We start from the raw sequence: 25,953 nt of genomic DNA on the forward strand, positions 1-25,953 counted from the left end.
TAGTTGTCCTTGTTTAGCAGGGCCGGGCCAGTTCAAACCTGCCAACCCCCTATATGTGTCCTATGCCCTACCCACTGAGCTACGTGTGCTGAGCCTGCTTTGACATTTTCTTTCTTTTTTTTTTTTTGTAGAGACAGAGTCTCACTGTACCGCCCTTGGGTAGAGTGCCGTGGCGTCACACGGCTCACAGCAACCTCTAACTCTTGGGCTTACGCGATTCTCTTGCCTCAGCCTCCCGAGGAGCTGGGACTACAGGTGCCCACCACAACACCCAGCTATTTTTTTTTTGTTGTTGTTGCAGTTTGGCCGGGGCTGGGTTTGAATCCGCCACCCTTGGCATATGGGGCCGGCGCCCTACTCACCGAGCCATAGGCGCCGCCCGCTTTGACATTTTCTAAGGGAAGCTGGGGAGCGACCCTCCCCCTTTATAGAGGGGAGAAGCACTCACCTAGCAATAGTTAACAGTTAAGGTGGCAGCTAACCCATATGGACTACTTCCTGTTCGCCCAGCCCAGTGCTAAGTACTTAAGGTGTATTATTTCATTTCTCCCCCAAACTTTATGATGTAGATACTGATAGACCCCTTCCCCATTACACAGGTGAGAAAACAGAGACTCAGAGGGTGATATGACTTGCCTAAGGTTCAGGATTTAGTAGAAATGAGATCATAAATTACAATGCTCCAAATCCCACTGTGCTCTGAGAAAATCAATGTCAGGGCAATAACCTGTAGTCTACTTTAATGATGTCCTATATAAATATAATGTGAAACACAAATGTTAATTTTTTTTGAGACATAGTCTCACTTTGTCACCCTTGGTAGAGTGCTGTAGCATCATAGCTCACAGCAACCTCAAACTCTTGGGGTTAAGCAATTCTCTTGTCTCAGCCTCCCAAGTAGCTGGGACTATAGGCGCCCACCACCATGCCTGGCTATTTTTTAGAGATGGGGTCTCTCTCTAGCTCAGGCTGCTCTCAAACCTGTGAGGTCAGGCAATCCACCTGCCTTGGCCTCCCAAGTGCTGAGATTACAGGCACAAGCCACCTCACCTGGCCCCACAAATGTAATTTTAAATTTCCTGACTAGGTACAGTGACTCACACCTCTAACTGAAGCACTTTGGAAGGCCAAGGTGGATTGCTTGAGGTCAGGAATTCAAGACCAGCCTGAGTAACATAGCGCTGCATGTAAGTGTGGGCACTGTATCATGATGCCCCACCTCTTTTGTAGCCTGTGGTCCTAGCTACTCAGGAGGCTGAGCCAGAAGGATCCCTTGAGCCAAGGAGTTTAAGGTTGTATTGAGTTATAATGCACTCTAGTGCAGGCAACAAAACAAGACCCTGTCTAAGGAAAAAAAAAAAATCACAGCCTGAGCTCTAAAACTAGTGGGGCATTGTGGCGGGTGCCTATAATCCCAGCTACTTGGGAGGTTGAGGCAAGAGGATTGCTTGAGTCCAGGAGTTTGAGGTTGCTGTGAGCTATGATGCCATGGCACTCTACCTAGGGGGACAAAGTGAGATTCTGTCTCCAAAAGATAATAAATAAATAAAAATAAATCCCAGGTGAAATGTTAAAAAATACATTACTAGTTAAGTATTTTATGCTTTTTTAAATAATGAAGTCTTCAGAATCTGATGTGTATTTTGCACTTACAGCCCATTTCAGTCACATTTCAAATGATCAATGGTCACACGTGGCCAGTAGCAACTACATTAGACATAGAGGTAGATTCTAATCCCAGATCTGCCATTTATGTCATCCAGTCAAATCATAGACTCTTTCTTTGCCTCAGTTTCTTGCCCAGCTGGAGATACGAAGCCAGATCATTGTGAGAATTAAGTGATACAGTGCCCACACTTACATGCAGCACTTGCTGATTCTAAATTGAGCATGGACCAATTTGTTAGGCAGAACACATTTATTCATTTAACATCACAATTATAGCCGGGCGTTGTGGCGGGCGCCTGTAGTCCCAGCTACTCGGGAGGCTGAGGCAAGAGAATCGCTTAAGCCTAGGAGTTGGAGGTTGCTGTGAGCTGTGTGAGGCCACAGCACTCTACCGAGGGCCATAAAGTGAGACTCTGTCTCTACAAAAAAAAAAAAAAAAAAATCACAATTATTTGAGTCTGCAAAATGGGGTTACTAATATCCCCCAGTCCAGACCCTGCAGTGAAGTCCTGTATTCAGGATGTGTTCCTCAAAGTCCTTCTCATCACCATTTTTTGTTTATTTAATTCCCAGAAGAGTCCTTCCTTCCTACCTTCTGTCATGCAGCAAGTGTAGGAAGTAGTTTTTAAATCTGTTCTCTGTTAGGTACTGCAGGAGAAGTGGGGGTGAGGGTGGTGATGTGATGAACAAGACAGGCAGTGTATACCCTTGGGCAGGAAGCACAAGCCCAGGTGTTACACAGGACTAAAGGGAAAGTGGAAGGGTCAGTGGCAGGCCTGGGGTGGTCACGTTGGTGACAGCATCCTAGTGTACGGGTCTCAAGCTAGGCAACATTGGATAACGCCTGAGATAAGTGGCAGAACCCAACTTCCCCATGACTCCTCATTTCTCTTTTCTTTTCCTCACCTTTGTTTTTAACCAAAGACCCTCTCCAAGTAATTTGTTTTCTTTTTTCATTCCTCCCCTTTCTGAATCGCCACTGCTAGCCAGGACACACGCCCTCCTCAGTCTGTCGGGATTTCTACACTTCTCCATTCACGCCAGTGCTCCTAGGTCCAGTTTGGAAACCCCCAAGCTCTTCCTCCTTTCTTTCTTTTTTTTATAGAGACAGAGTCTCACTTTACCACCCTTGGTAGAGTGCCATAACGTCACCGGACTCACAGCAACCTCCAGCTCTTGGGCTTCCGCGATTCTCCTGCCTCAGCCTCCCGAGCAGCTGGGACTACAGGCCCCCGCCATAACGCCCGGCTATTTTTTTGTTGCAGTTCGGCCGGGGCCGGGTTTGAACCCGCCACCCTCGGTATATGGGGCCGGCGCCCTACTCGCTGAGCCACAAGCGCCACCCTTCTTCCTCCTTTCTATAGCAGGGGTGCAGGGTGCCGGTGTCAGTCACGTGCCTCTGACTTCAGAAGAGGACTCCAGACCCAGGGATCTTCCCCATGTCCTTGGATGTTGTCTTTCTGGCCATCTGTGTCTTCTTTTCCTCCCTAAACGGAACCCCTTACTCTGTCGCCTATAGCCGTTTAATTGCAAAAGCCTGGCCGTTTGTGGGACACCACAAGGCAGTGACCCTCTTCATTTACCGCTGAGAAGAGAGTAAAGGGGCAGCTCCAACTAGGTTAAAAACCCTACCCCCACTTTCGGAGCCACCGCCTACAATCCCATCTTTGAGCCTTCTGTGATTCTTGCCCTCTGTCCTGAAACAGCTACGAAAACTTTTTTTTTTTTTTTTTTCAGTTTTCGGCCGGGGCTGAGTTTGAACCCGATGGGGCCGGCGCCCTACTACTTTGAGCCACAGGCGCCGCCCCAGCTATGAAAACTTTAAAAGCATTTCTGACAGGTACCATCTGGCCAGGTTAGCCTCTCCTGGCCGCTCAGAAGCGTCTGTCAATTCACAGAGGCTAATGACTTGCCCCAGGTTACACAGCGGAAATCCAGCAGGCTGCCGGGGCGCTAGGGGAAGGAAGGACGAGAGAGCTGGCATTGTCCCCATGGCGGCAAGGCTATAGCACCGGGTGTAGCCTAGTCCCAGAGCCCCAGACCCTGGGTTCTGTCGCATCCTAGGTGGAGAAAAGAGAAGTGGGGGTTCCCCAAATGCAGGGCAAGAAATGGCTACGTTCCCCCTTCACATAGTGGGACGAAGCTGGGACAGGTTCCAGACCCCAGGACACACCGGGTCCCGCGGGTTCTTTAAACTGACCTCTAGCGAAGCACGCGGGCGGGGGCGGGGCTGGGTAGAGATCTGGTCACGTGATCATGAGGGGTTCGCAGCCTCTACCCCACCAGGAGGCGTCCCCCACAACGCGTGGTCGGCCCTCATTGGCCAGTAGCGCGGCCAATAGAAATCAGCCATCTGGGAACCCAGCGTTCCGAGGCACATCCTAACTTGCTGCGCCGAAACAGGCCCAATGGAAAGAAAGGGTTGTAGTCATGGACCAATGATAAGAAGTGAAGGGCGGGCTCAAGGGCTGGGTCAGGTTGGTGTGAGAGGCGGGCGTTTATAAAAGTGCCAGGCGGGCGGCGGCGTCTGTCTGTACAGAGCCGCTGCCGAAGGGTCGTTAAAGGGCCCGTCAGCCGCCGCCCCCTTGGCCCGCCATGCTGCTATCTGTGCCGCTGCTGCTCGGCCTCCTTGGCCTGGCCGCCGCCAAGCCCTCTGTCTATTTCAAGGAACAGTTTCTGGATGGAGGTAACGCCTGATCCCGTCTCGAGGCCTCCCAAACGACGCGGCATACCCCCAGCCCTGATCTGCGTTGTTTGTTACTCCTCCGAGGGCCAACACAGTGGCCTCTAGAGACTAGAGCCGCGGGAGATCCTTCTAAGTCCCTGGGGAGCGTGGAGGGCCCAGCGGCCTCCCGCGGCGCGAGTTAGTGTTCGCCCGATGATCTCTTAAGCCACTTGAGGTGTCAAACTGGAGATTGGGGTGGGGAGAGTGGAGGTGATCTCCTTTTCTGCCCCCAGCAGCTTGTGGCTCTCGGCAGATGTTTGGTGGCGGGAGGTGGGGTACTATTACAACTGAGCTGACTTAACTCTGAACCCATAGATGGGTGGGCCAACCGCTGGATTGAATCCAAACACAAGTCAGATTTTGGCAAATTCGTCCTCAGTTCCGGCAAGTTCTACGGTGACCAGGAGAAAGATAAAGGTAAGAACTTGGGAATGGGTACTCAGATTCAGGAGGACTTATTGGCAGAAGCTGTAGTCAGCACCCAAGACTGGATAATCCTCCAGAAGGAGAGCAGGTGGAGAAAGGAGGAAGTCGCCGTATTTATTATGTCTCAGGGTCCTTGGAGGCCACAGCTCAACAGTGACTTTACTGTCCTGTCATTTCAGGGCTGCAGACTAGCCAGGATGCCCGCTTTTACGCTCTATCGGCCAGATTTGAGCCCTTCAGCAATAAGGGCCAGACGCTAGTGGTGCAGTTCACTGTGAAACACGAGCAGAACATCGACTGTGGGGGCGGTTACGTGAAACTGTTTCCTGATGGTTTGGACCAGACGGACATGCATGGAGACTCAGAATACAACATCATGTTTGGTGAGTTGTGCCTTGATGCTGACCTCTCTGCCCTTTTAGTTGGAGGGAGACTGAGACCCTGTGAGTTCATTGTAACCCAAGAAGGAGATTTTGAGAGTGTAGAAAGCACTTAAATAATCAGTTTTCTCTCTGGAGGAGGACCTAAAGTGATAGGTCACAGTTAGCGATCTATTACATTATAATTGTGGATCTGTTCTGTTAATTTGTGTGATTATATTTAAGTATCTTCCAGATTTAGAAATGAGGATTTTGGGTTCTAGAGCACTGATTTTTTTAACTAAGGCTGTATCCGTAGCTCCTTCAGGGCAGAGTCAGGATCTGAACTTGATCTTTTCATCCTTGACAGGCCTGAGTTTAAGAACTAAGTCTTCCTTTTTTTTTTTTTTTTGAGACAGAGTCTCTCTTTGTCACCCTTGGTAGAGTGCTGTGGCATCATAGCTCACAGCAACCTCAAGCTCTTGGGCTCAAGCGATCCTTTTGTTTCAGTTTTTCATTTTTAGTAGAGACAAGGTCTCACTCTTGCTCAGGCTGGTCTCCCCTGCGCCAAAAAGACTTCCTTTTGTAAAGATGGGGCCTTGAAATAGTGACAGCCTCTGACTTCTTAACTTGATCTGCTTCCCATCTAGGCCCTGACATCTGTGGCCCTGGCACCAAGAAGGTTCACGTCATTTTCAACTATAAAGGCAAGAATGTGTTGATCAACAAGGACATTCGTTGCAAGGTATGCCTGGGGTGGTTGCAAATGGCTGTAGGGGGAGGCTCCAAGGCCAGCTTAGTGAGGGGTGTCATTCACCTCCTGTCTTCCTCAGGATGATGAGTTTACACACCTGTACACACTGATCCTGAGGCCAGACAATACTTATGAGGTGAAGATTGACAACAGCCAGGTAGAGTCAGGCTCCTTGGAGGACGATTGGGACTTCCTGCCACCCAAGAAGATAAAGGATCCTGATGCTGCAAAGCCAGATGACTGGGACGAGCGGGCCAAGATAGATGACCCTACAGACTCCAAGCCTGAGGTTGGTGCTTGGGCAGGAGCTCTTTCTTAGAGGGTGTAGAAGGCAGCTGGGCCTCCTTTGACCTCTTTGTGTACCCCCCTAGGACTGGGACAAGCCTGAACACATTCCTGACCCTGATGCTAAGAAGCCTGAGGACTGGGATGAGAGATGGATGGAGAGTGGGAACCACCAGTAATTCAGAACCCTGAGTACAAGGTGGGTCTGGGCTTTCAGCAGGGCTGGGGCTCACAGTGGGGAGTGCACTGACTTCACGCAGCCTCGGGTTCCTTTTTCCTTCCACAGGGTGAGTGGAAGCCCCGGCAGATCGACAACCCAGATTACAAGGGCACCTGGATCCACCCAGAAATCGACAACCCTGAGTACTCCCCTGATCCCAATATCTATGCCTATGATAGCTTTGGTGTGCTGGGCCTAGATCTCTGGCAGGTGAGACATAGAGGGAAGAGGATTATACCTAGGAGCAAAGGGATAGAGTAGGATTGAATCCCAGACAGTACTGGCTCAAAAATCATGTTTTTTCTGATTTATTTCCTAATCTGTCCCATTTGAAGGTTCTATTACTATGTGCCAAGTACTTCTCCCGAATCAAGTTACTTGACTACCCCCAACTACTTAGAAGGTGGTCATATAACTGAGGTAGAAAGTTAGTTGTGGCTGGGCACAATGGCTCACACTTGTAATCCCAGCACTTTGGGAGGCCAGGAATTTGAGACCAGCCCGCGCAACATAGTCAGCCCTAACTCCAAAAAAAAAAAAAAGCTAGATATGGTGGTGTGCATCTGTGGTCCTAGTCATTCAGGAGGACTGCATGAACCCAGGAATTATAAGCTGTAGTAAGCTATGATTGTGTCACTGCACTCCTTCCAGCTGGGCAACAGAGAAAGACTCTTGTTTCTTTCTTTCTTTCTTTCTTTCTTTCTTTCTTTCTTTCTCTCTTTCTCTCTCTCTTTCTCTCTCTCTTTCTCTCTCTCTTTCTCTCTCTCTTTCTCTCTCTCTTTCTCTCTCTCTTTCTCTCTCTCTTTCTCTCTCTCTTTCTCTCTCTCTTTCTCTCTCTCTTTCTCTCTCTCTTTCTCTCATCTCTTTCTCTCTCTCTTTCTCTCTCTCTTTCTCTCTCTCTTTCTCTCTCTCTTTCTCTCTCTCTTTCTCTCTCTCTTTCTCTCTCTCTTTCTCTCTCTCTCTCTCTCTCTCTCTCTCTCTCTCTCTCTCTTTCTTTCTTTCTTTCTTTCTTTCGCAGAGTCTCGCTATGTTGCCCTTGGTAGAGTGCTATGGCATCACAGCTCACAGCAACCTCAAACTCTTGGGCTTAAGTAATTGTCTTGCTTTAGCCTCCAAAGTAGCTGGGACTACAGGCACCTGCCACAATGCCCAGCTATTTTTTGGTTCTAGTTCTTATTGTTTGGCAGGCCCAGGTTGGATTTAAACCCGCCAGCTCCTCTGTTTGTGGCTAGTGCCCTAGCTGCTGAGCTACAAGTGCCAAACAACAAATTGTTTTTTGTTTTGTTTTTTTTTTTGAGACAGTCTCATTTTGCCACCCTCAGTAGTGGGCCGGAGCATCACAGCTCACAGCAATCTCAAATTCTTAGGCTTAAGTGATTCTCTTGCCTCAGCCTCCCAAGTAGCTGGGACTACAGGCACCCACCACAATGCCTGGCTATTTTCCCCCCTCCCCCCACTGTAGTTGTCATTGTTGTTTTGGCAGGCCCTGGCTGGATTGCAACCCGCCAGTTCTGGTGTATGTGACTGGCACCTTAGCTGCTGAGCTACAGGTGCCGAGCGACTCTTGTTTCTTTAAAAAAAAAAAAAACAGGAGGGCAGCACCTGTGGCTCAGTGAGTAGGGCGCCGGCCCCATATGCCGAGGCTGGTGGGTTCAAACCCAGCCCCGGCCAAACTGCAACAACAAAAAAATAGCCGGGCGTTGTGGCGGGCGTCTGTAGTCCCAGCTGCTCGGGAGGCTGAGGCAGGAGAATCGCCTAAGCCCAAGAGTTAGAGGTTGCTGTGAGCTGTGTGACGCCACGGCAATCTACCCGAGGGCGGTACAGTGAGACTCTTGTCTCTACAAAAAAAAAAAAAAAAAAAAAACAGGAAAGAAAGTTGAGACTGAATTTGTCTTGTTTGAACAGTGTGTAGTACCTTCTCTGCCCAGGAATTCCTGGCATATATACAGCAGGTACCTGAATAGTACCTGAATAAGGGAGTTGCATCCCAGATGAAAAGACCGAGGTATAGGGTGGCGCCTGTGGCTCAGTGAGTAGGGCGCCGGCCCCATATGCCAAGGGTGGCGGGTTCAAACCCAGCCCCGGCCAAACTGCAACAACAACAAAAAAATAGCCGGGCATTGTGGTGGGCGCCTGTAGTCCCAGCTACTCGGGAGGCTGAGGCAAGAGAATCGCATAAGCCCAAGAGTTAGAGGTTGCTGTGAGCCTTGTGACGCCACAGCACTCTACCCAAGGGCGGTACAGTGAGACTCTGTCTCTACAAAAAAAAAAAAAAGAAAAGACCGAAGTATAGAGAAGGGAGGTTAGTAGCCCAGGGTCAAATAGGCAAGAAACAGCAAAGCTGGGGTTTAAACCCAGGCAGTGTGGCCACTGGAATGTTAACATCAGGAGTGTTAGTGCTCTTTTTGGTAGAGGTAGATGATGGGTAACAGTGTGTAGTAATTATAGGAAGATGGGTGAAAGCCCTGGAGCCTTGTCCAAAGCATCACCTCTGACACCTCCCTCCATTCATCCCCCCCCAGGTCAAGTCTGGCACCATCTTTGACAACTTCCTCATCACCAACGATGAGGCATACGCTGAGGAGTTTGGCAATGAGACGTGGGGCATCACAAAGGTGGGACCTGGTCCTTATTTGGGGGGACTGGGCAGGGCTGACGAGGATGCCAGGTGCTGAGGTGTGTGGTCTCTGTGTAGGCAGCAGAGAAGCAAATGAAGGACAAACAGGATGAAGAGCAGAGGCTCAAGGAGGAGGAGGAGGACAAGAAGCGCAAGGAGGAAGAGGAGGCTGAGGACAAGGAGGATGAAGAGGACAAAGATGAGGATGAAGAAGACGAAGATGACAAGGAAGAGGAGGAGGATGAAGAAGCCCCTGGCCAGGCCAAGGATGAGCTGTAGAGGCTGGGCCACCTGCCTCCAGGGCTGGACTGAGGCCTGAGTGCTCCCCGCCGCAGAGCTGGCCACGCCAAATAATGTCTCTATGAGACTCAAGAACTTTTTTTTCCAGGCGGGTTTGGATTTGGGGTGAATTTTTGGTTTTGTCCTCTCCCCCTTTTTTTTAAACTAGCATTTTGTCCTTGATTCTCCTTCACCCCTCACTCCTGTTTTTTTTCTTTCTTGATTGACATCTTTTCCTGCTTCTGTGCCAGTCTTTCACCAGATTCCTTAGCCTCCCCTCCAACCGTGGGGTTATGGTGTGGAGAAGAAGCTACAGGCCTGAGATTCCATCTTCTCCTTTCTGGAGCTAGGAGAAGGAGTGGCACTGCCAGTCCCCCAGCACTGAGAAAGAATTGGGGCTCTTCCCATTTACCCCTCCCTTTATGTTCCCCTGCCCCCAGGACTGGGCCACTGCTGGAGTGGGGGCAGCAGGTTCCAGCTCGGCTCACACCGAGAATGTAAGAACTACAAACAAAATTTCTATTAAATTAAATTTTGTGTCTCCATCCTGTGTCTCCTTCTGGGGGAGGACAGATGTCTAGGGAATCTGGTGGTTCGGGTGGGTCCTGAATAAGGCTCATTTTCCAGCTGTTGGCTAAGTGTTCCACAGATTACATGGGCCCCCAAACCAATGAGTGAATGACTATTGCTGCCATAAAAAACTCCATGTGTTAACTCACTGAGTTAATGCCTAACTGGTAAGTTTTGGGTCTGGTACCAGTCTCAATGAGAAGACTAAGGTCCTGAACTTAGTGAGGGGGTTCAGGGGTTTGGGTTTCGGGATGTTATTTTGTTTTGTTTTGTTTTTTTGAGACAGTCTTACTTTGTTCTCCCGGCTAGAGTGTCATGGCCTAGACTTGCTGACAGCAACCTCAGCCTCCTGAGGAGCTGGGACAACAGGTACCCACCACAATGCCTGGCTAATTTTCTGTGTTTAGTAGAGACAGGGTCTTGCTCTTGCTCAAGCTGGTCTCAAACTCGCACTGCAGCCTCCCAGAGTGCTGGAATTACAGGCGTGAGCCCTATCTCAACGTAACTGGGGCAAGGATTCAAACTCACATTTTGGCCACCATTGTGTACTTTTTTCCCCCCTTTGGAACAGTTTCACTCTTTTTAGGCTAGAGTGCTGTGACATCAACTTAGCTCACAATAACCTCAAACTCCTGGATTCAAGCGATCCTGCCTCAGCCTCCCAAGTACTTGAGACTACAGGTGTGTGCCATCATGACTGGCTAATTTTTGTTTTTCTTTTTTTTAATTTTGAGACAGAATCTTAATCCATCATCATGAGTAGAATGCCCTAGTGTCATCATAGCTCACAGCAACCTCAAACTCTTGGGCTCAAGAGATCCCCTTGTCTCAGCCTCCCAAATAGGTAGGACTACAGGTGTCTGCCATGATGCCCAGTTAATTTTTCTGCATTTATTTATTTATTTTTGAGACAGTCTCACTTTGTCGCCCTCAGTAAAGTGCTATGGCGTCATAGTTCACAGCAACGTCAAACTCTTGGACTCAAGTAATTGTCTTCTCTCGGCCTCCCAAGTAGTTGGGACTACAGGCACCTGCCACAATGCCCGTTTTTTTTTTTTTTTTTTAAGAGAGGAGGTCTCACTCTGGTTGAGGGCAGTTTTGAACTCATGAACTCAGACAGTTACCTGCCTCGGGCTCCCAGAGTGCTAGGATTATAGGTGTGAGCCACTGTGCTTGGCCTAGTTGTTCTGTTTTCTTTTTTTGAGACCGAGTCTCGCTTTGTAGCCCTGGTTGGAGTGCTGTGGTGTCACAGCTCACAGCAACCTCAAGCACTTGGGCTTAAGCGATTCTCTTGCCTCAGCCTCCCAAGTAGCTGGAATGACAGGTGCCCACCACAACACCTGGCAGTTTTTAAAGATGATGTCCACTGCGCCTGGCCCTAGTTTTTCTGTTTTAGTAGAGATGGTCTTGTTCTTGCTGAGGTTGGCTTCTTTTTTTTTTTTTTTGTGGGTTTTGGTGGGGGCTGGGTTTGAACTTGCCACCTTGGGCATATGGGACCGGCGCCCTACCACTTTGAGCCACAGGCGCTGCCCGGTTTCTTTTTTTTTTTTTTTTTGGCCGGGGCTGGGGTTGAACCCGCTACCTCTGGCATATGGGACCGGCGCCCTACTCCTTGAGCCACAGGCACTGCCCGTTTCTTTTTTTTAATATTTTATTTTATTATTTTTGTTGTTGTTGCAGTTTGGTTGAGACCAGGTTAAACCCGCCGCCCTTGGTATATGGGGCTGGCGCCCTACTCACTGAATCACAGGTGCCACCCTTGCTGAGGTTGGTTTCAAACTCCTAAGCTCAAGCAATATACCACTTGTCTCGGCCTCCCAGAGTGCTAGGATTACAGGCGTGAGCCGACATGCTTGGCCTATTTTTTTCCCTTTTTTTTTTTTTTTTCCGAGAGACAGTCTCACTCTCACTCTGATCATAGCTCACAGCACCTCAGATTCTTGGGCTCAAGTGATCCTCATGCCTCAGCTTCCAGAGTAGCTGGGACTACAAGCACCTGCCACAACACTTGGCTAAATTTTCTTCTTTTATTTTTTTAAGAGACAGAGTCTCAAGCTGTTGTCCAGGGTAGAGTGCTGTGGCATCACAGTTTACAGCAACCTCAAACTCTTGGGCTTAAGTGATTCTCTTGCCTCAGCCTCCCAGGTAGCTGGGACTACAGGCGCTTGCCACAGTGCCTGGCAATTGGCTGATTTTTTGTTGTTGTTGTTGTTGCAGTTGTTGTTTTAGGTGGCTTGGACCGGTTTTGAACCCGCCAGCCTCCGTCTGGCCAGTGCCTTACTGAGCTAAGGGTGCTGCCCTAATTTTTCTGTTTTTAGTAGAGATGGGGGTCTCACTCTTGCTCAGGTTGGTCTGGAGCTCCTGAGATCAAGGGATCCTCCCACCCTGGCCCTCCAGAATGCTAGGATTATAGGCATGAGCCATCTCACCCAGCCATCACCATAGATCCATATATAGCTCTTGTATATTAAGTAGTAATACTAGCTGGGCATAGTGGCTCAGACCTGGAGTCCTAGCACTCTGGGAGGTTGGGAGGATCACTTTCAGGCCAGGAGATCAAGACAAGCTTCTGCAACATAGTAACACCCTGTCTTTACAAAAAAAAATTAAAAATTTTGGTAGTGCACATCTGTAGTGCCAGCTACTTGGTAGGCCTAGTCAGGAGGATCACTTGAGCCCAGGAATTCAAGGCTGCAGTGAGCTTGATCACTCTACCACATTCCAGCCTAGGTGCAAGACTACATAGGGTAATTGCACATTTTCTTTTTTTTTTTTTTTTTTAGAGACAGAGTCTCACTGTACCGCCCTTGGTAGAGTGCCGTGGCGTCACACGGCTCACAGCAACCTCTTAACTCTTGGGCTTACGCTATTCTCTTGCCTCAGCCTCCCGAGTAGCTGGGACTACAGGCGCCCGCCACAACGCCCAGCTATTTTTTTTGTTGTTGTTGTTGCAGTTTGGCCGGGGCCGGGTTTGAACCCGCCACCCTCGGCATATGGGGCCGGCGCCCTACTCACTGAGCCACAGGCGCCGCCCACACATTTTCTTTTTTTTATTTTTATTTTTTGAGACAGAGTCTTAAGCTGTCGCCATGGGCAGAGTGCTGTGGCGTCACTGCTTACAGCAACCTCAAACTCTGGTTTAAGCGATCCTCTTGCCTCAGCCTCCCAAGAAGCCACAACGTCTGGCTATTTTTGTTTGTAATTGTCACATTGTTGTTTGGCAGGCCCAGGCTGGATTTGAACCCACCAGCTCTGGTGCATGTGGGTGGTGCCTTAGCTGCTTGAGCTACAGGCGCGGAGCCTGTAATTGCACGTTTTCTTTTTTTTTTTTTTCTGTAGAGACAGAGTCTCACTGTACCTCCCTCGGGTAGAGTGCCGTGGCGTCACACGGCTCACAGCAACCTCTAACTCTTGGGCTTATGTGATTCTCTTGCCTCAGCCTCCCAAGCAGCTGGGACTACAGGCGCTCGCCACAACGCCTGGCTATTTTTTTGTTGCAGTTTGGCTGGGGCTAGGCCTGAACCCACCACCCTCGGCATATGGGGCTGGCGCCCTACTCACTGAGCCACAGGCGCCGCCCTATTAATTCTTTTTATAATCCAAAAGATACGGCCAGGCATGGTGGGTCACGCCTGTAATCCTAGCACTCTGGGAGGCCGAGGTGGGTGGACTGCTTGAGCTCACAAGTTTGAGACTAGCCTAAGCAAAAAGCAAGACCCGTCTGTACTAAAAATAGGAAAATTGAGGCAAGAGGATTGCTTCAGCCCGTGTTGGAGGTTGCTGTGAGCTATGACGCTGTGATGCCATGGCACTCTATCCAGGGCAACAGCTTGAGTTTCTGTTTCAAAAAAAAAAAGATAGGTTCAGTGGTAGTAAATAGTTTGCCCAGGGACCCATGGTCTTCAAGCCCAATTTGGGAAAGATGTGGACCCAAAGGAGAGCAGAGTTTGAGGGCCTGGACTTCTGAGACTGGCCTAGGCCTCCTCTGCTGGGGTTCCTAAGGCAGCCACTTAGGTGAGCAGGAGGTTGGGAGGAGTCCTATGTCCCTTGTTGCAGGAGAAAGTTAAGTTCTTAGTTAGCCCTGGCTAACTCTGGAAGCTTGGGCATGCTGTGCAAGGAGAAGCAGGAGTTGCAGTTGGGTAATGGGTGAGGTGTCAGGTGATTGGATGGGTATGTTGAAAACAGGTCTGGAGGAGGGTCAGTTCAGCACATGGGAATGTTGCTCCAGATCCTGTGGCCTCTGCAACCAACCACTCATGCATGACCTCCACACTCCAGTTCCCAATAGGGAAATCAAATCTAGCGCCACCTCCATCCAGTCCCCTAAATCATCCGACCATTTTGGCTAACCAGCCCCCCTCCCAACTCACTCTACTTTTTTCATGCTGACCTCATTTGTGCTGCTGTTCCTCTTGGTTGCTGTGGCCCAGCCCAACCCCTCTAGGAAACCTTTAGGATTGGTGAATCTAGTGACTGTTCATGAGAATTATGTATTCAACATAAGGAGACCTTGAAAGTTAACATCTTCATCAAATACTTTAGGGATGAGACTGGGCATGGTAGGGTTAACAAAACAGTGGGAGACCCAGAACTAGAGGGTAGGTTCATTCCAAGAATTCCAATTTCCCTTAAGAATGTAAAAATGAGGCCAAAAGTTGTTCCCACTGCTCTCCCGCCCGGGCAACAGGGAGACCTCTATTTTTGGGGGGTGGGGAATGAGAGACCAAGTCTCACTTGATCACCCTTCATAAAGTGCCTGGGCGTCATAGCTCACAGCAACCTCAGACTTCTGGGCTCAAGTGATTCTCTTGTCTAAGCCTCCCAAGTAGCTTGGACTACAGGCGCCCGCTACAACACCCCACTATTTTTAGAGATGTCTCGCTCTGGCTCAGGCTGGTCTAGAACTTGTAAGCTCAGGCAATCCACCTGCCTTAGCCTCCCAAGTGCTGGGATTACAGGAGTGAGCCACTGCCCCCCGCGTTTTTCTGTATTTTAGTAGAGAAAGGTATTACTCTTTTTTTTTTAGACAGTCTCACTATGTCACCCTCGGTAGAGTGCTGTGACATCACAGCTCACAGCAACCTCAAACTTTTGGGCTGAAACAATTCTCTTGCCTCAGCCTCCCAAGTAGCTGGGACTACAGGTGCCCGCCACAATGCCTGGCTATTTTGTTGTTGTTGTAGTTGTTGTTTAGCAGGCCCCAGCCAGGTTTGAACCTGCCAGCCCCAATGTGGCTGGCGCCCTAATGGGCGCTGAGCCAGTTCTTACTCTTGCTCAGGCTGCTCTCCAACTCCTAAGCTCAAGCAATTCACCTGCTCAGCCTCCCAGAGTACTGGGATTCCAGGCCGTGAGATACCACACCTGGTCCCAGACCCCTATTTCTTTTTTTACTTTATTTTATTTTTTTCTTTTTACAGACCTCTATCTCTAAAACAACAAAAAGGCACAGTGACAGCACTGACCACATACACGGAGGCTGGTGGGTTCGAACCCAGCCTGAGCCTGCTAAACAATGACAACTGCAACAGAAAAATATCCTGGGCGTTGTGGTGGGCACCTGTAGTCCCAGCTTCTTGGAAGGCTAAGGCAAGAGAATCGCTTAACCCACGAGTTTGAGGTTGCTATGAGCTGTGGTGCCACAGCACTCTACCTAGGGCGACATAGTGAGACTCTGTCTCAAAAAAAATAAATAAATAAGAAGAAAGCAAATCTAAAAACAATTTTTTTCACCAGGCGCGGTGGCTCAGGCCTGTAATCCCAGCACTTAGGAGGCCAAGGTGGGTGGATTGCCTGAGCTCACAGGTTTGATACCAGCCTGAGCCAGAGAGAGACCTCATCTCTAAAAATAGGCAGGCGTTGTGGTGGGCGCCTGTCATCTCAGTTACTTGGGAGGCTGGGGCAAGAGAATCGCTTAAGCCCAACAGTTTGAGGTTGCTGTGTGCTGTGACGCTACAGCACTCTACCGAGGGCGACAAAATGATACTGTCTCAAAAAAAATTTTTTTTTCACTGATTTTTGGTGATTCTTTCCAGTATCATATATAGTCTTGGGTAACTTTCACTTTCAGTGTTCTACAAAGTTACTGTCAGGGTAGCCAACCCAGAATAAAATTCATTTGAAAAAAGCAAAGGGCATGGAGAAATACTTTTACGGAAGAAATACAAATGACTGTAACAAGTACCGGTACATGAAACATTTCATTCAAAGTCAACAAAAAAAATTCTTCGGACGTGGAAGTGAGGACACTGGAACCAGTTTCAGGCCACATGACGTCGCAGCTAATGGGCCCGCCGTCACTCAGGACACTGGGCGTCACCCAGTGACAGCAGTGGCAGAAGAGCACAAGTCCTCCCCTGCAAAACATAGTTTGGTCTGCGCATGCCTGGCCCAATAAGGCTCTCGTGCGCATGCCCGCAAAGGCCAAGAGGGCGCGCGCAGGTCACGTGTGCTGTGGTAAGCGTGCGCATCGCCTGCCCCGGAAGCGGTCGGCACGCGGCGCGGCTGGGCGCTAAGATGGCGGCGGCGTGAGTTGCATGTTGTGTGAGGATCTTGGGGCCGCCGCGTCGCTCGGGCCCTGCCATGGCCGTCACCATCACGCTCAAAACGCTGCAGCAGCAGACCTTCAAGATCCGCATGGAGCCTGACGAGACGGTGCGGGCCGGGCCGGAGCCCGGGGCGGGAGCGACGGGTGCTGGGGATGGGATGGGACGGGGTGGGGGCGGGTAGGCTGAGATCCCAACGGGAGGGGTGCGGAGGACCGTGGGGGGCCCAGCCCTGCTCCCCTCCCCTACCTGGCAGACTTTCTTGGACCCTCCATAGTCCCTGGCCCAGCCCTTGGCGGGCCGGGTGGTGCTCTTGTGCTGGTCTCCGGGCGAGGCCCCACCCCCCGGGGCGCCTGCCAGGCCCCGGTTCCTATGTCAGCGCTCTCGCGGGGTGCGGAAGCCACAGGTTCAGATTCCCCGCCAGGCCAAGCTTTCCGGGACTGGGGCTCCGCGTCCCAGCTTTGCAGGCATCTCCTCCGGCCCTTGATGGGCGAATCTAGGAGTAATGTCCAGGAGATGCTGAGTGTTGACAGCGGTGATGATAGTGATAATAAACGGTCTCAGCCTTAATAGTTTTGGTGGTCTGTGTTTGTTGGCCGTTTATTCTTTGTTAGTCACTGAACGTGTTAGCGTTTTGCTAATGTGCAGAATGGACTTGTCATTTGAGGACTCTTGACTCAGCATTTTACAGATGTTGAAACCTAGGGTTAAGGAACTTTGCCACGATCACATAAAACCTGGAATGACAGAAGGGATTCAAATTCAGTTCTGCCTCATGTGAGAGCCCACAGTCAAAACATTGTGCTGCTTTTTTTAGCCTAGAGGAGAATTAGGACTTAATCCAAATGTGTTGAATATTTAATTGTATTATTTGGCACTTTTCTGCACACCTACCTCACGAGACATTGAAGTCCATTTCTTTTTTCCTTTTTGAGTCAGGATGTGCCTCTTACTCAGACTGGAGTGCAGTATCCTGATCACTTTTGCTCACTCTAACTGCAAATTCTCGTAGTAGCTCATGCCTGTAATCCTAGCACTTCTGGAGTCCCAGACGGGGTGATCACTTGAGAAGTTCATAACCAGCCTGAGCAAGAGTGAGACCCCATCTTTAGAAAAAAATTAATAGAAATAAATAGAAAAAATTAGCCCGGCGTGGTGGTGCTCACCTGTAGTCCTAGCTACTTGGGAGGTTGAAGCAGGAGGATCACTATTATGACACCACTGCATTCTACTCCAAGGTGACAGACTGAGACTATTAGCTTGAAGTGCACTTTTTGTAGAAAAGGAAACATTTTTTGATTAGCCCACTGTTTTACTTTGGGCAAGTTACTTAATCTCTCTGTACCTCGGTTTTCTCAAATATAAAATAAGACCAATGATACCAAGTTATTGTGAAGCTTAAAAATCATGATATGTATCCATTTACAGTAGCTGTCAACATAGAGGATATTGATCATTGTTACTGTCTAAGGTGACCAGTGTTGAATGGGTCACCCCTTTCCCCTTCATTTTGTTTTGTTTTTCATCACACTGTACATAAAATACTTATGTGCATTTATTCTCACATTAGCCTTCTAATGTGATTTGTACAAACAGGGATTTGTATTTTGTTCCCTGCTGTGGCCTTCATGTCTTAAACAGCCTTGGTGCCTTTAGCAACACCTGGCATGTAACAGGTATTCAGAAAATACTTTAGTGAATGGCACAATACTGGACAAATTCAAATCTAGCATATTTGACTACAAAGCTTCGCCTCCTTACCTTTAGGGCTTGCAGCCTCTTCCCCTACCCCCAAACTAGAAGGGAAGAGAGAATTGGGTTTGTAATGATGTCTGTACTTTCAGGTGAAGGTGCTAAAGGAGAAGATAGAAGCTGAGAAGGGTCATGATGCTTTCCCTGTGGCTGGACAGAAACTCATCTATGCCGGCAAGATCCTTAGTGATGATGTCCCCATTCGGGACTATCGCATAGATGAGAAGAACTTTGTGGTTGTCATGGTGACCAAGGTGGGTGATGTGTGCTGATTGGGAGGGTGGGTGGATCAACTGGAGAGCCTGCAAAGAGACTGTGTGTGCAGGAGAGATTAGCCATGAATAAGGCAGGGCCACAACAAGGCAGGATGTTGGAGTGTGATAGGGTTACTAACTCCAGCTTCCTTTTTTTTTGCTGTCACAGGCCAAAGCTGGTCAGGGCACCTCAGCACCCCCAGAGGCTTCACCTACTGCTGCCTCAGAGACCTCCACCACCTTCCTGCCTGCCCCTGCCTCAGGCATGTCCCATCCCCTACCTACTGCCAGAGAGGACAAGAGCCCATCAGAGGAATCAGCCCCTACAACGTCTCCAGAGTCTGTATCAGGGTAAGGCAAGGGCAGCAGTCCCAGTTTGGGCCCTTTCCTCCCAGCATATTCCAGCACCCATGTATATGGTCCCACACACCTGGAGGGAGGGCAAGCCGCCAGAAGCCAGGGTCCGATTTCTCTCTCTTGAATTTGCAGCTCTGTTCCTTCTTCAGGTAGCAGCGGGCGAGAGGAAGACGCGGCCTCCACGCTAGGTGGGTGGGTGGTCCCCAGGGCAGAGGCAACTGGGTCCTCCAGCCATCAGCTGGACCTTATCTGTGTGTGGGAGGGCCTGGGAGCTGCACTTTCTTCTTCCTGGTGATCTATGTTTTGCTGCTCCCTCCACAGTGACTGGTTCTGAGTATGAGACGATGTTGACGGAGATCATGTCCATGGGCTATGAGCGGGAGCAGGTCGTGGCCGCCCTGAGAGCCAGCTACAACAACCCCCACCGAGCCGTGGAGTACCTACTCACGGTGAGGTGGGGCTGCTGCCTCCTGGGAAGGCCTTGAGGGAGTACATAGGCATCACCAGAGCACTCAGGGTGACAAAACCTGCCTTAAAAAAGTTTCTGAGTAGTGAGTGGTTCCAGCCACTAGATTCCTACAGGAGGCTGTCGTGGGTGGGCCTATGAAGGGCAGGGCCAAGGTCTCACCTGTCTCCCGTCAGGACATGGAGGGAGGTGGTGGGAGGTCTGTGCATTAGAACTAAATAGGACCCCTGACAGGGAATTCCTGGAAGCCCCGAGCCAGAACACAGTTCTGTCCAGGAGAGCCAGGTGTCTGAGCAGCCGGCTACAGAAGCAGGTGAGAGGGTGGGAGGTATGCATGTGCACATGGGGTATCCATTCTCAAGGCACCTGATCTCCCCCCAAAATGCTCCTGGGAGCCTAGCATGGTGTCTGACTATATCCCTTCCTGCTGCTTGAAGGAGAGAACCCTCTGGAGTTCTTGCGTGACCAGCCCCAATTCCAGAACATGCGGCAGGTGATCCAGCAGAACCCAGCACTGCTGCCTGCTCTGCTCCAGCAGCTGGGGCAGGAGAATCCTCAGCTTTTGCAGGTACAGCCCCAAGGGCAGAGGGAGCATCATTTCCCATTCCCCACAGGAACCACAGCCTGTAGTGTACAGAGGTTGTCTTGTGCCAGGACAGGCTCCCACCACCTATATACTTCCTGTAACCTGTGAGGTATGGGTACTATTGATAGCACTCCCCACAGAAGACACCAAAGGCTTAGAGCAGCCTTTCATGCCCAGAGTGGTACAACTGGCCTGTGTCTGCATCCGCCTGCTGAGTCCTGGGTTGGAGTTTTGGCTCTGGTTCCACATCAAGATGGCACCATGGAAACGTCTTTAAGGTTATGTGCCAGCACCCAAGACAGCTGTGCCCCAAATGACTCTGGGGTCATTGTGCTCAAGTGAGGTTCCATCCTGCCCTTGAAGGTTCACAGGCAGGGGGACAGTGGCCTCCTGGGCACAGAGGAGTGTAGCAGATACTTCCAGGTCCTCTGTGACGTACCCACCTTTCCTGGCTCAGGACCCACTGTCTGTTACATCTCCCTTTGATTCTTAGTCCTTTGTGCTATCTCCTCCTTATCCTTGTTTATCTACACTCAGTCATCCTCCTTGGGGCCTTTAGTTATGTGGTGATTTTTGAATCTGTGTAAGTAACCAGGCCTTTGTGAATAGCATGCTCAACTATGGCTGACTTGGTGTCTCTGTGAAAGTGCTTTCTAGGCTAGACATGGGACCAGGTGGTTGAGAAAGCACTTTCTTCTTTGATAGTCAAAAGTAAAATTGTATTAGAACCGCTAGATACCTAAGACCTAGATAAATTAACCTTCCTAAAAGATACTCAGTTTGGGTTGGGCGTGGTGGCTCACACCTGTAATCCTAGCACTCTGGGAGGCTGACTCGAATGGATTGCCTGAGCTCAGGAGTTTAAGAGCGGGACCCTGTCTCTACTAAAAAAAAAAATTGGCCAGGTGTTGTGGTGGGCATCTGTAGTCCCAGCTACTTGGGAGGCTGAGCTAGGAGGATAGATTGAGCCCAAGAGTTTGAGATTGCTGTGAGCCAGGATACCAGGGCACTGCACCCAGGGACCCAGGGCAACAGAGAGACTGTCTGGAAAAAAAAAAAAAGAGGCTAGTTGCTTGTAGCTCACTGGCTAGAGCACCAGCCCTGACCACCAAGGGTGGCAGGTTGGAACCCATCCCAGGTCTGCTTAACAACAACAAAATTACACAGATCCTGTATTTTCCCCCAGTTAACAATCCCCAGCTGTGGCTTCCCATTGCACTAGAGCAAGTGGATCTGCCTCTTCTGCCTTCCTCTTTGTTGTCATTTTCTGTCTCCTCCCCCTTCCCTTTCTTATTTTACTCAGTTTTTGCCACACATGATCTTCTTTTTAGAGGATTTGCTAAATCCTACACCACCCCCAACCTTTGTGCTTGCTGTTTATACTACCTGGAGAAAACCCTCCCCTTATCATCCCACAGACTGCAGGCCTGCCCCCTGGTGCTATCTTTCTGGCCCAACTTCTACAGTTGTCTAGCCCATCTATTTGCTCACTTCTAGCCCATTAGCTCTACCAGGGTGGGGCTTGTGTCCACTGCTGTGTCTCTGTGTTTGGCTGGAATAGGCACCTATAAATATTTGCTGACTGAATGTAAAAGCAAGGGCTGTGACAGGGACCTGGGGGAAAGGGATAAGGACTATGGGGTTGCCATCCCTTCCCTTCTCCCTCCCACAGCAAATTAGCCGGCACCAGGAGCAGTTCATCCAGATGCTGAACGAGCCCCCTGGAGAGCTGGCAGACATCTCAGATGTGGAGGGTGAGGTGGGTGCCATAGGCGAGGAAGCCCCACAGATGAACTACATCCAGGTCACACCACAGGAGAAAGAAGCTATAGAGAGGGTAAGAGGCCTGGCCAAGGGGTGACTCCGTGGGTGGGCAGGACACCCCCATCCCACCTGCTCATACCTGCCTGTGTCTTCCCACAGTTGAAGGCCCTGGGCTTTCCAGAGAGCCTGGTGATCCAGGCGTACTTTGCGTGTGAAAAAAATGAGAACTTGGCTGCCAACTTTCTCCTGAGTCAGAACTTTGATGATGAGTGATACCAGATGTCCAGGCTACCCAGTGACCCCCTCTCCCCCACTCCATGAAAGTTTTATAAAAGAAAAAAAAAAGAAATATATATATATATATACATATATATATTCATGTTTATTTAAGAAGTGGAAAAAATATCAAAAACCTTAAAAGAAAAAAAAAAACAGCTTTCTGCCCTCCTAGAGTGGCCTTCATTCCCATCTTGGTCTGAGAAGACCCAGGCCAGACAGCTGTCCCCATCCTCCCTAACCCAGCCCGCTCAAAGGAGCTGGCAAGACCAGGAGGCGACAGATGGGCCCCTCTTGGCCTCTGTCCCAGCTCCCTACAGCCAGATGGAGAGGCGGTTTTTGCTTCCCCATCCCCTGAAGAGCCCCTGAGGACCCCCTGCCCCTCCCTCTTCCAGGATGAGGGGAAGCTGGCACCCCAAACTTTGATCCTCCATTGGAGTGGCCCTAATCTTTCCATCTGGGACAAGTCCTGAAAGGCCCAAAGCCCCTTCCCCAGTCTGGCCTGGCTTCTAGCTTGGAGAAGGAGTAATATCAAGGCCACCCCCACCTAAGAACAGAACTGTGTCTGATAAAAGGTTTTGAAGTGAATAAAGTTTTTAAAACCAGCCCTCTGCTCTGTGCCTACTGGGGTGCCTGTGCCAGTTTATCTGGGTCTGGGCACTAATTGGGCACAGACAATGTGGGAAAGCTGACAAGAGAGTGGTCAGTTAGTTCCTACAGATTGGGGCTCCCAGTGTTCCCCCCCACACACACACATACGGAAGCTGTCACATTCCCAGGCAGTGTCCCCCACCCCAGCTCAGCCTTGTAGGGCTGCTTCTCCCCACCTCCACCATCCTTACCACAGTCTGTTTTGGCTGTACATCCCCCCTGGTAATCGGCTAATTACTGGAGATTAATGTTGGTAAACAGAAGCCTTCTTTCCTTCTGCCATCTGCTTCTCCATTATTTGCCCATCTATCCCCTTTTTTCTCCCTGTATAGCCCAGTCAATGGGCATGGCCTAGAGCAGCGGTTCTCAACCCGTGGGTCACAAACCACAGGAACTGTATTAAAGGGTCACGGCATTAGGAAGGTTGAGAACCACTGGCCTAGTCTCTCGAGTGAGCAGAACTGGACTGGATGTGGGATTCTCCAGACCCAGGGTTAGGAAACAGAGGCTTAGAGGCGCACCTTGAGAGAAGATACATAACTCTTCAGAAGACTCAAGTAGCAAGCTTTATTGGGAACCGTCAAAGCTCAGCAGCTGGGTGTCCCAGAGGATGCTGGGTCCTGGGCTGCAGCAGCAGCAGCAGCAGCTCTTGCCTCTTTCTTTAGTCTTTGTTTTTCCTCTTTGAGGCGCTTGCGCTGCTGCTTCTCTAGGTTCTGTAGCAGGTCTTGGAAGCGGGCGCTCCTTGGGTCCACATGGTAGCCCAGGCGCTCCTGGGCCTCAGCTTGAAGCTGGGCCCTTCTCTCCTTGTCGGCCTGTGCCTTCTCCCAGCGCTCCTGCTGCTGCCGCCGCCAGTTCTCAATCATCTGTGGCATCTTGGCCATGCACTCTGCAATGTGCTGCTCTCTGCAGGGGACAGAGGATGGAAGGTGAGGACAGCCACATTCAGCCAGAGCAGAGGCAATCCACCCACTTCTCACCTACAGACTTTTGCCCACAGCCTGCCTGTTCTAACTCTCCCATGGAGATTTTAAAAAGGGAGGGGGGAGAAAAATCACTGCCATTAACTGCCAAGAAAGGTCCCTGACAAGTAAAGAAACAAAAGATGAAGAGATAAAGTTACTTGCGCATGAACTTGATCACAGGGTGGGTTAACATTTCACTGAGCTGTCAACCGAGCCACCTGAGTGCCACACATCATGCTGGGCAACTTACCACCTCACTCCTTTATTCCACAGGTATCACTTGAGCACCTACTGTAGCCAGACCCAATTCTAGGCACAGGAGTGAAAGCAAGAAATAGACATTCTTCTCCAACCCTATGAGTTTGTAGGTATCAGTTACAGCCCCATTTTTAAAGATTAGACAAGTGAAGCTGGAAGAATTAAATCCTATGTCAGGGTCACCCAGCTGGAGAGGGGTAGATGGGAGATCCTGCTCCACCATTCACTGCCTGAATGACTTCATGTTGTTCTCCACATTCCTAGGCCTGTTTCCTCATCTCTAAAATGAGTGCATTCTCTTCTTCCTCTTAAGTGTATTGGGAAGACAGGAAGATTAAACACCAAGGACACACTTTAAGCTTCCCTCTCCCCTGAGGAGGTGATGCGCATCACCTAGATGACCCGGCTCTTCTATTCTTCCCTCATATGTAATCCTTAAACTCTGCCTCCAAATCCCTGATTTCAGATCCCATCACTTCCTGCCCTTGCTTCCCACTTTTCCCCAGCCACACTAGCCTCCTGGCTGTTCCTTTTTTTTTTTTTTTTTTTTTGTAGAGACAGAGTCTCACTTTCTGGCCCCCGGTAGAGTGCCGTGGCCTCACACAGGTCACAGCAACCTCCAACTCCTGGGCTTAAGCGATTCTCTTGCCTCAGCCTCCCAAGTAGCTGGGACTACAGGCGCCCGCCACAACGCCCGGCTATTTTTTGGTTGCAGTTTGGCCGGGGCCGGGTTTGAACCCGCCACCCTCGGTATATGGGGCCCGCGCCCTACCGACTGAGCCACAGGCGCCGTCCTCCTCCTGGCTGTTCCTTAAGGCACGTCCTACTTAAGGGCCTTTGCACTGGCTGTTCCTTTTACCAGGAATGCTCTCTCTCAGATCTTCCCAAGTTTATGTATGGGTTATTTAGGTCTCTGCTAAACATCCCCGCCTCAGAGAGGCCTGAGGCCTCCAAACCAAAGATGTCCTCAAGCACACTCTTTACGGTTTTATCTTCCTAGTGATAGTCTCTAGTCCTCTGAAATTATCTTGCCTGTTCCATTCTGGGACCCGGCCTGGCATACAGTTACCGTAACGATTTGCTGATGTATGACTAAATGGACTATTCAGTTTGTTTTGCGGCCGGCTGAGTACGTACGTCAATCTACCGCAAGCAGATCCCGGTGGCTACCTGCACACACGCACCTGGCCCGAAGCTTCTCCTCTTGGGCTAGCTGCTGCACTCGCAGCGACTCCTGCATGGCCGCCAGGCTCGGGTACCACTCACGCTCTTCGGCCTCCAGCTCCCGCAGTTGCTCCTGCGACGGCCACAGCGACTCCGGGGAGACCCCAGAGGCTGTGCCATGACGCCCGAACTGCTTGGCCGCATAGTGCGGCCCTAACTGCCACCGAGGGGTCAACGGGTCCTCTGAGTCTGGCCACCAGGGTCCGGGAGAGCGGCGCGGGGGTGGCGGCGCCCGGTAGCCACGGGAGCCCGGCCCCAGGGTTGCAGCCAGCCCAAGCAGGCCGCGCACCGGTCGCATGGGCGCTGCCATATTGGCTGTGCGGGGTCCTCGCGAACGGCCCAGGCTGCCCATAGCACTGCCTGAGAGCGAGATGCTACGGGGGCCTGGGCTGGGCGAGGGGTGACCCTGCTACCTCAGTTTGAGGAGGTGGGGGGCAGGAGATAAATAGTTTAGATATACTCATGTATTGCTTTAAGTTTTACTTAAGCAGTTATTTATTATTATTTTTTTTTTGAGGCAAAGCCTCACTTTGTTGTCCTGGGTAGAGTGCTGTGGCTTCACAGCTCACAGCAACTTAAAACAACTCTTGGGCTCAAGCGATTCTCTTGCCTTAGCCTCCCAAGTAGCTTGGGACTACAGGCGCCTGCCGCAACACCCAACTATTTTCTTTTGTTTAGCAGGCCCGGGCCAGTTTCAACCCACCATCCTGGTGCATGTGGCCAGCGCCCTCACCACTGAGCTACAGGAGCAGAGCCCTGGCTATTTTTTAGAGGCGGGGTCTCATTCTTGCTCAGGCTGGGTTTGAACTCCGGAGCCCAAGCAGTCCACCGGTCTCTGCCTCCCAAGTGTTGAGATTACAGCCGTGAGCCACCGCACCCGGCCTTACAGAGATAATTTTTATTTAAAATAGCATAAGGCGGGGCGGCGCCTGTGGCTCAAGGAGTAGGGCACCGGTTC

The 25,953-nt window shown here is 50.4% G+C and overlaps 3 protein-coding genes across 3 annotated transcripts; 2 read left to right on the top strand and 1 right to left on the bottom strand.

Annotated features, from left to right (window-relative positions):
* Positions 1 to 4,155: 4,155 nt before the first annotated feature.
* On the top strand, positions 4,156 to 9,878 carry CALR (calreticulin). Its single transcript, XM_053585059.1, is given in 10 exon segments — positions 4,156 to 4,354; positions 4,709 to 4,810; positions 4,999 to 5,202; positions 5,829 to 5,923; positions 6,012 to 6,221; positions 6,304 to 6,361; positions 6,364 to 6,416; positions 6,504 to 6,647; positions 8,960 to 9,052; positions 9,133 to 9,878. Coding segments are annotated over 10 exon segments (1,251 nt in total). The 5' UTR covers positions 4,156 to 4,263; the 3' UTR covers positions 9,334 to 9,878.
* Positions 9,879 to 16,341: 6,463 nt separating this feature from the next.
* On the top strand, positions 16,342 to 22,506 carry RAD23A (RAD23 homolog A, nucleotide excision repair protein). The gene is made up of 9 exons (XM_053585065.1): positions 16,342 to 16,554; positions 18,290 to 18,451; positions 18,621 to 18,802; positions 18,941 to 18,996; positions 19,130 to 19,257; positions 19,509 to 19,587; positions 19,712 to 19,842; positions 21,533 to 21,697; positions 21,784 to 22,506. Exons 1-9 carry the CDS (start codon positions 16,483 to 16,485, stop codon positions 21,895 to 21,897), a joined length of 1,089 nt encoding a protein of 362 aa, XP_053441040.1. The 5' UTR covers positions 16,342 to 16,482; the 3' UTR covers positions 21,898 to 22,506.
* Positions 22,507 to 23,104: 598 nt separating this feature from the next.
* Positions 23,105 to 25,336, bottom strand: GADD45GIP1 (GADD45G interacting protein 1). Its single transcript, XM_053585072.1, has 2 exons — positions 24,956 to 25,336; positions 23,105 to 23,454 (listed from the first exon to the last, which is right to left on the bottom strand). Exons 1-2 carry the CDS (start codon positions 25,303 to 25,305, stop codon positions 23,139 to 23,141), a joined length of 666 nt encoding a protein of 221 aa, XP_053441047.1. The 5' UTR covers positions 25,306 to 25,336; the 3' UTR covers positions 23,105 to 23,138.
* Between the last annotated feature and the right edge of the window lie 617 nt (positions 25,337 to 25,953).

The sequence above is a fragment of the Nycticebus coucang genome, chromosome 3 (assembly GCF_027406575.1).
Source record: "Nycticebus coucang isolate mNycCou1 chromosome 3, mNycCou1.pri, whole genome shotgun sequence".
NCBI classification, from domain to species: domain Eukaryota; kingdom Metazoa; phylum Chordata; class Mammalia; order Primates; family Lorisidae; genus Nycticebus; species Nycticebus coucang.

Excerpts from the sequence above, each read along its gene's own strand:
- RAD23A (XM_053585065.1), top strand. The coding sequence starts at position 16,483 with ATGGCCGTCACCATCACGCTCAAAACGCTGCAGCAGCAGACCTTCAAG. Across the intron at positions 16,555-18,289 it reads GCATGGAGCCTGACGAGACG|GTGAAGGTGCTAAAGGAGAA; the intron begins GTGCGGGCCGGG and ends CTGTACTTTCAG. Across the intron at positions 18,997-19,129 it reads AGACGCGGCCTCCACGCTAG|TGACTGGTTCTGAGTATGAG; the intron begins GTGGGTGGGTGG and ends CTCCCTCCACAG.
- GADD45GIP1 (XM_053585072.1), bottom strand. The coding sequence starts at position 25,305 with ATGGCAGCGCCCATGCGACCGGTGCGCGGCCTGCTTGGGCTGGCTGCA. Across the intron at positions 23,455-24,955 it reads GAGGAGAAGCTTCGGGCCAG|AGAGCAGCACATTGCAGAGT; the intron begins GTGCGTGTGTGC and ends TGTCCCCTGCAG.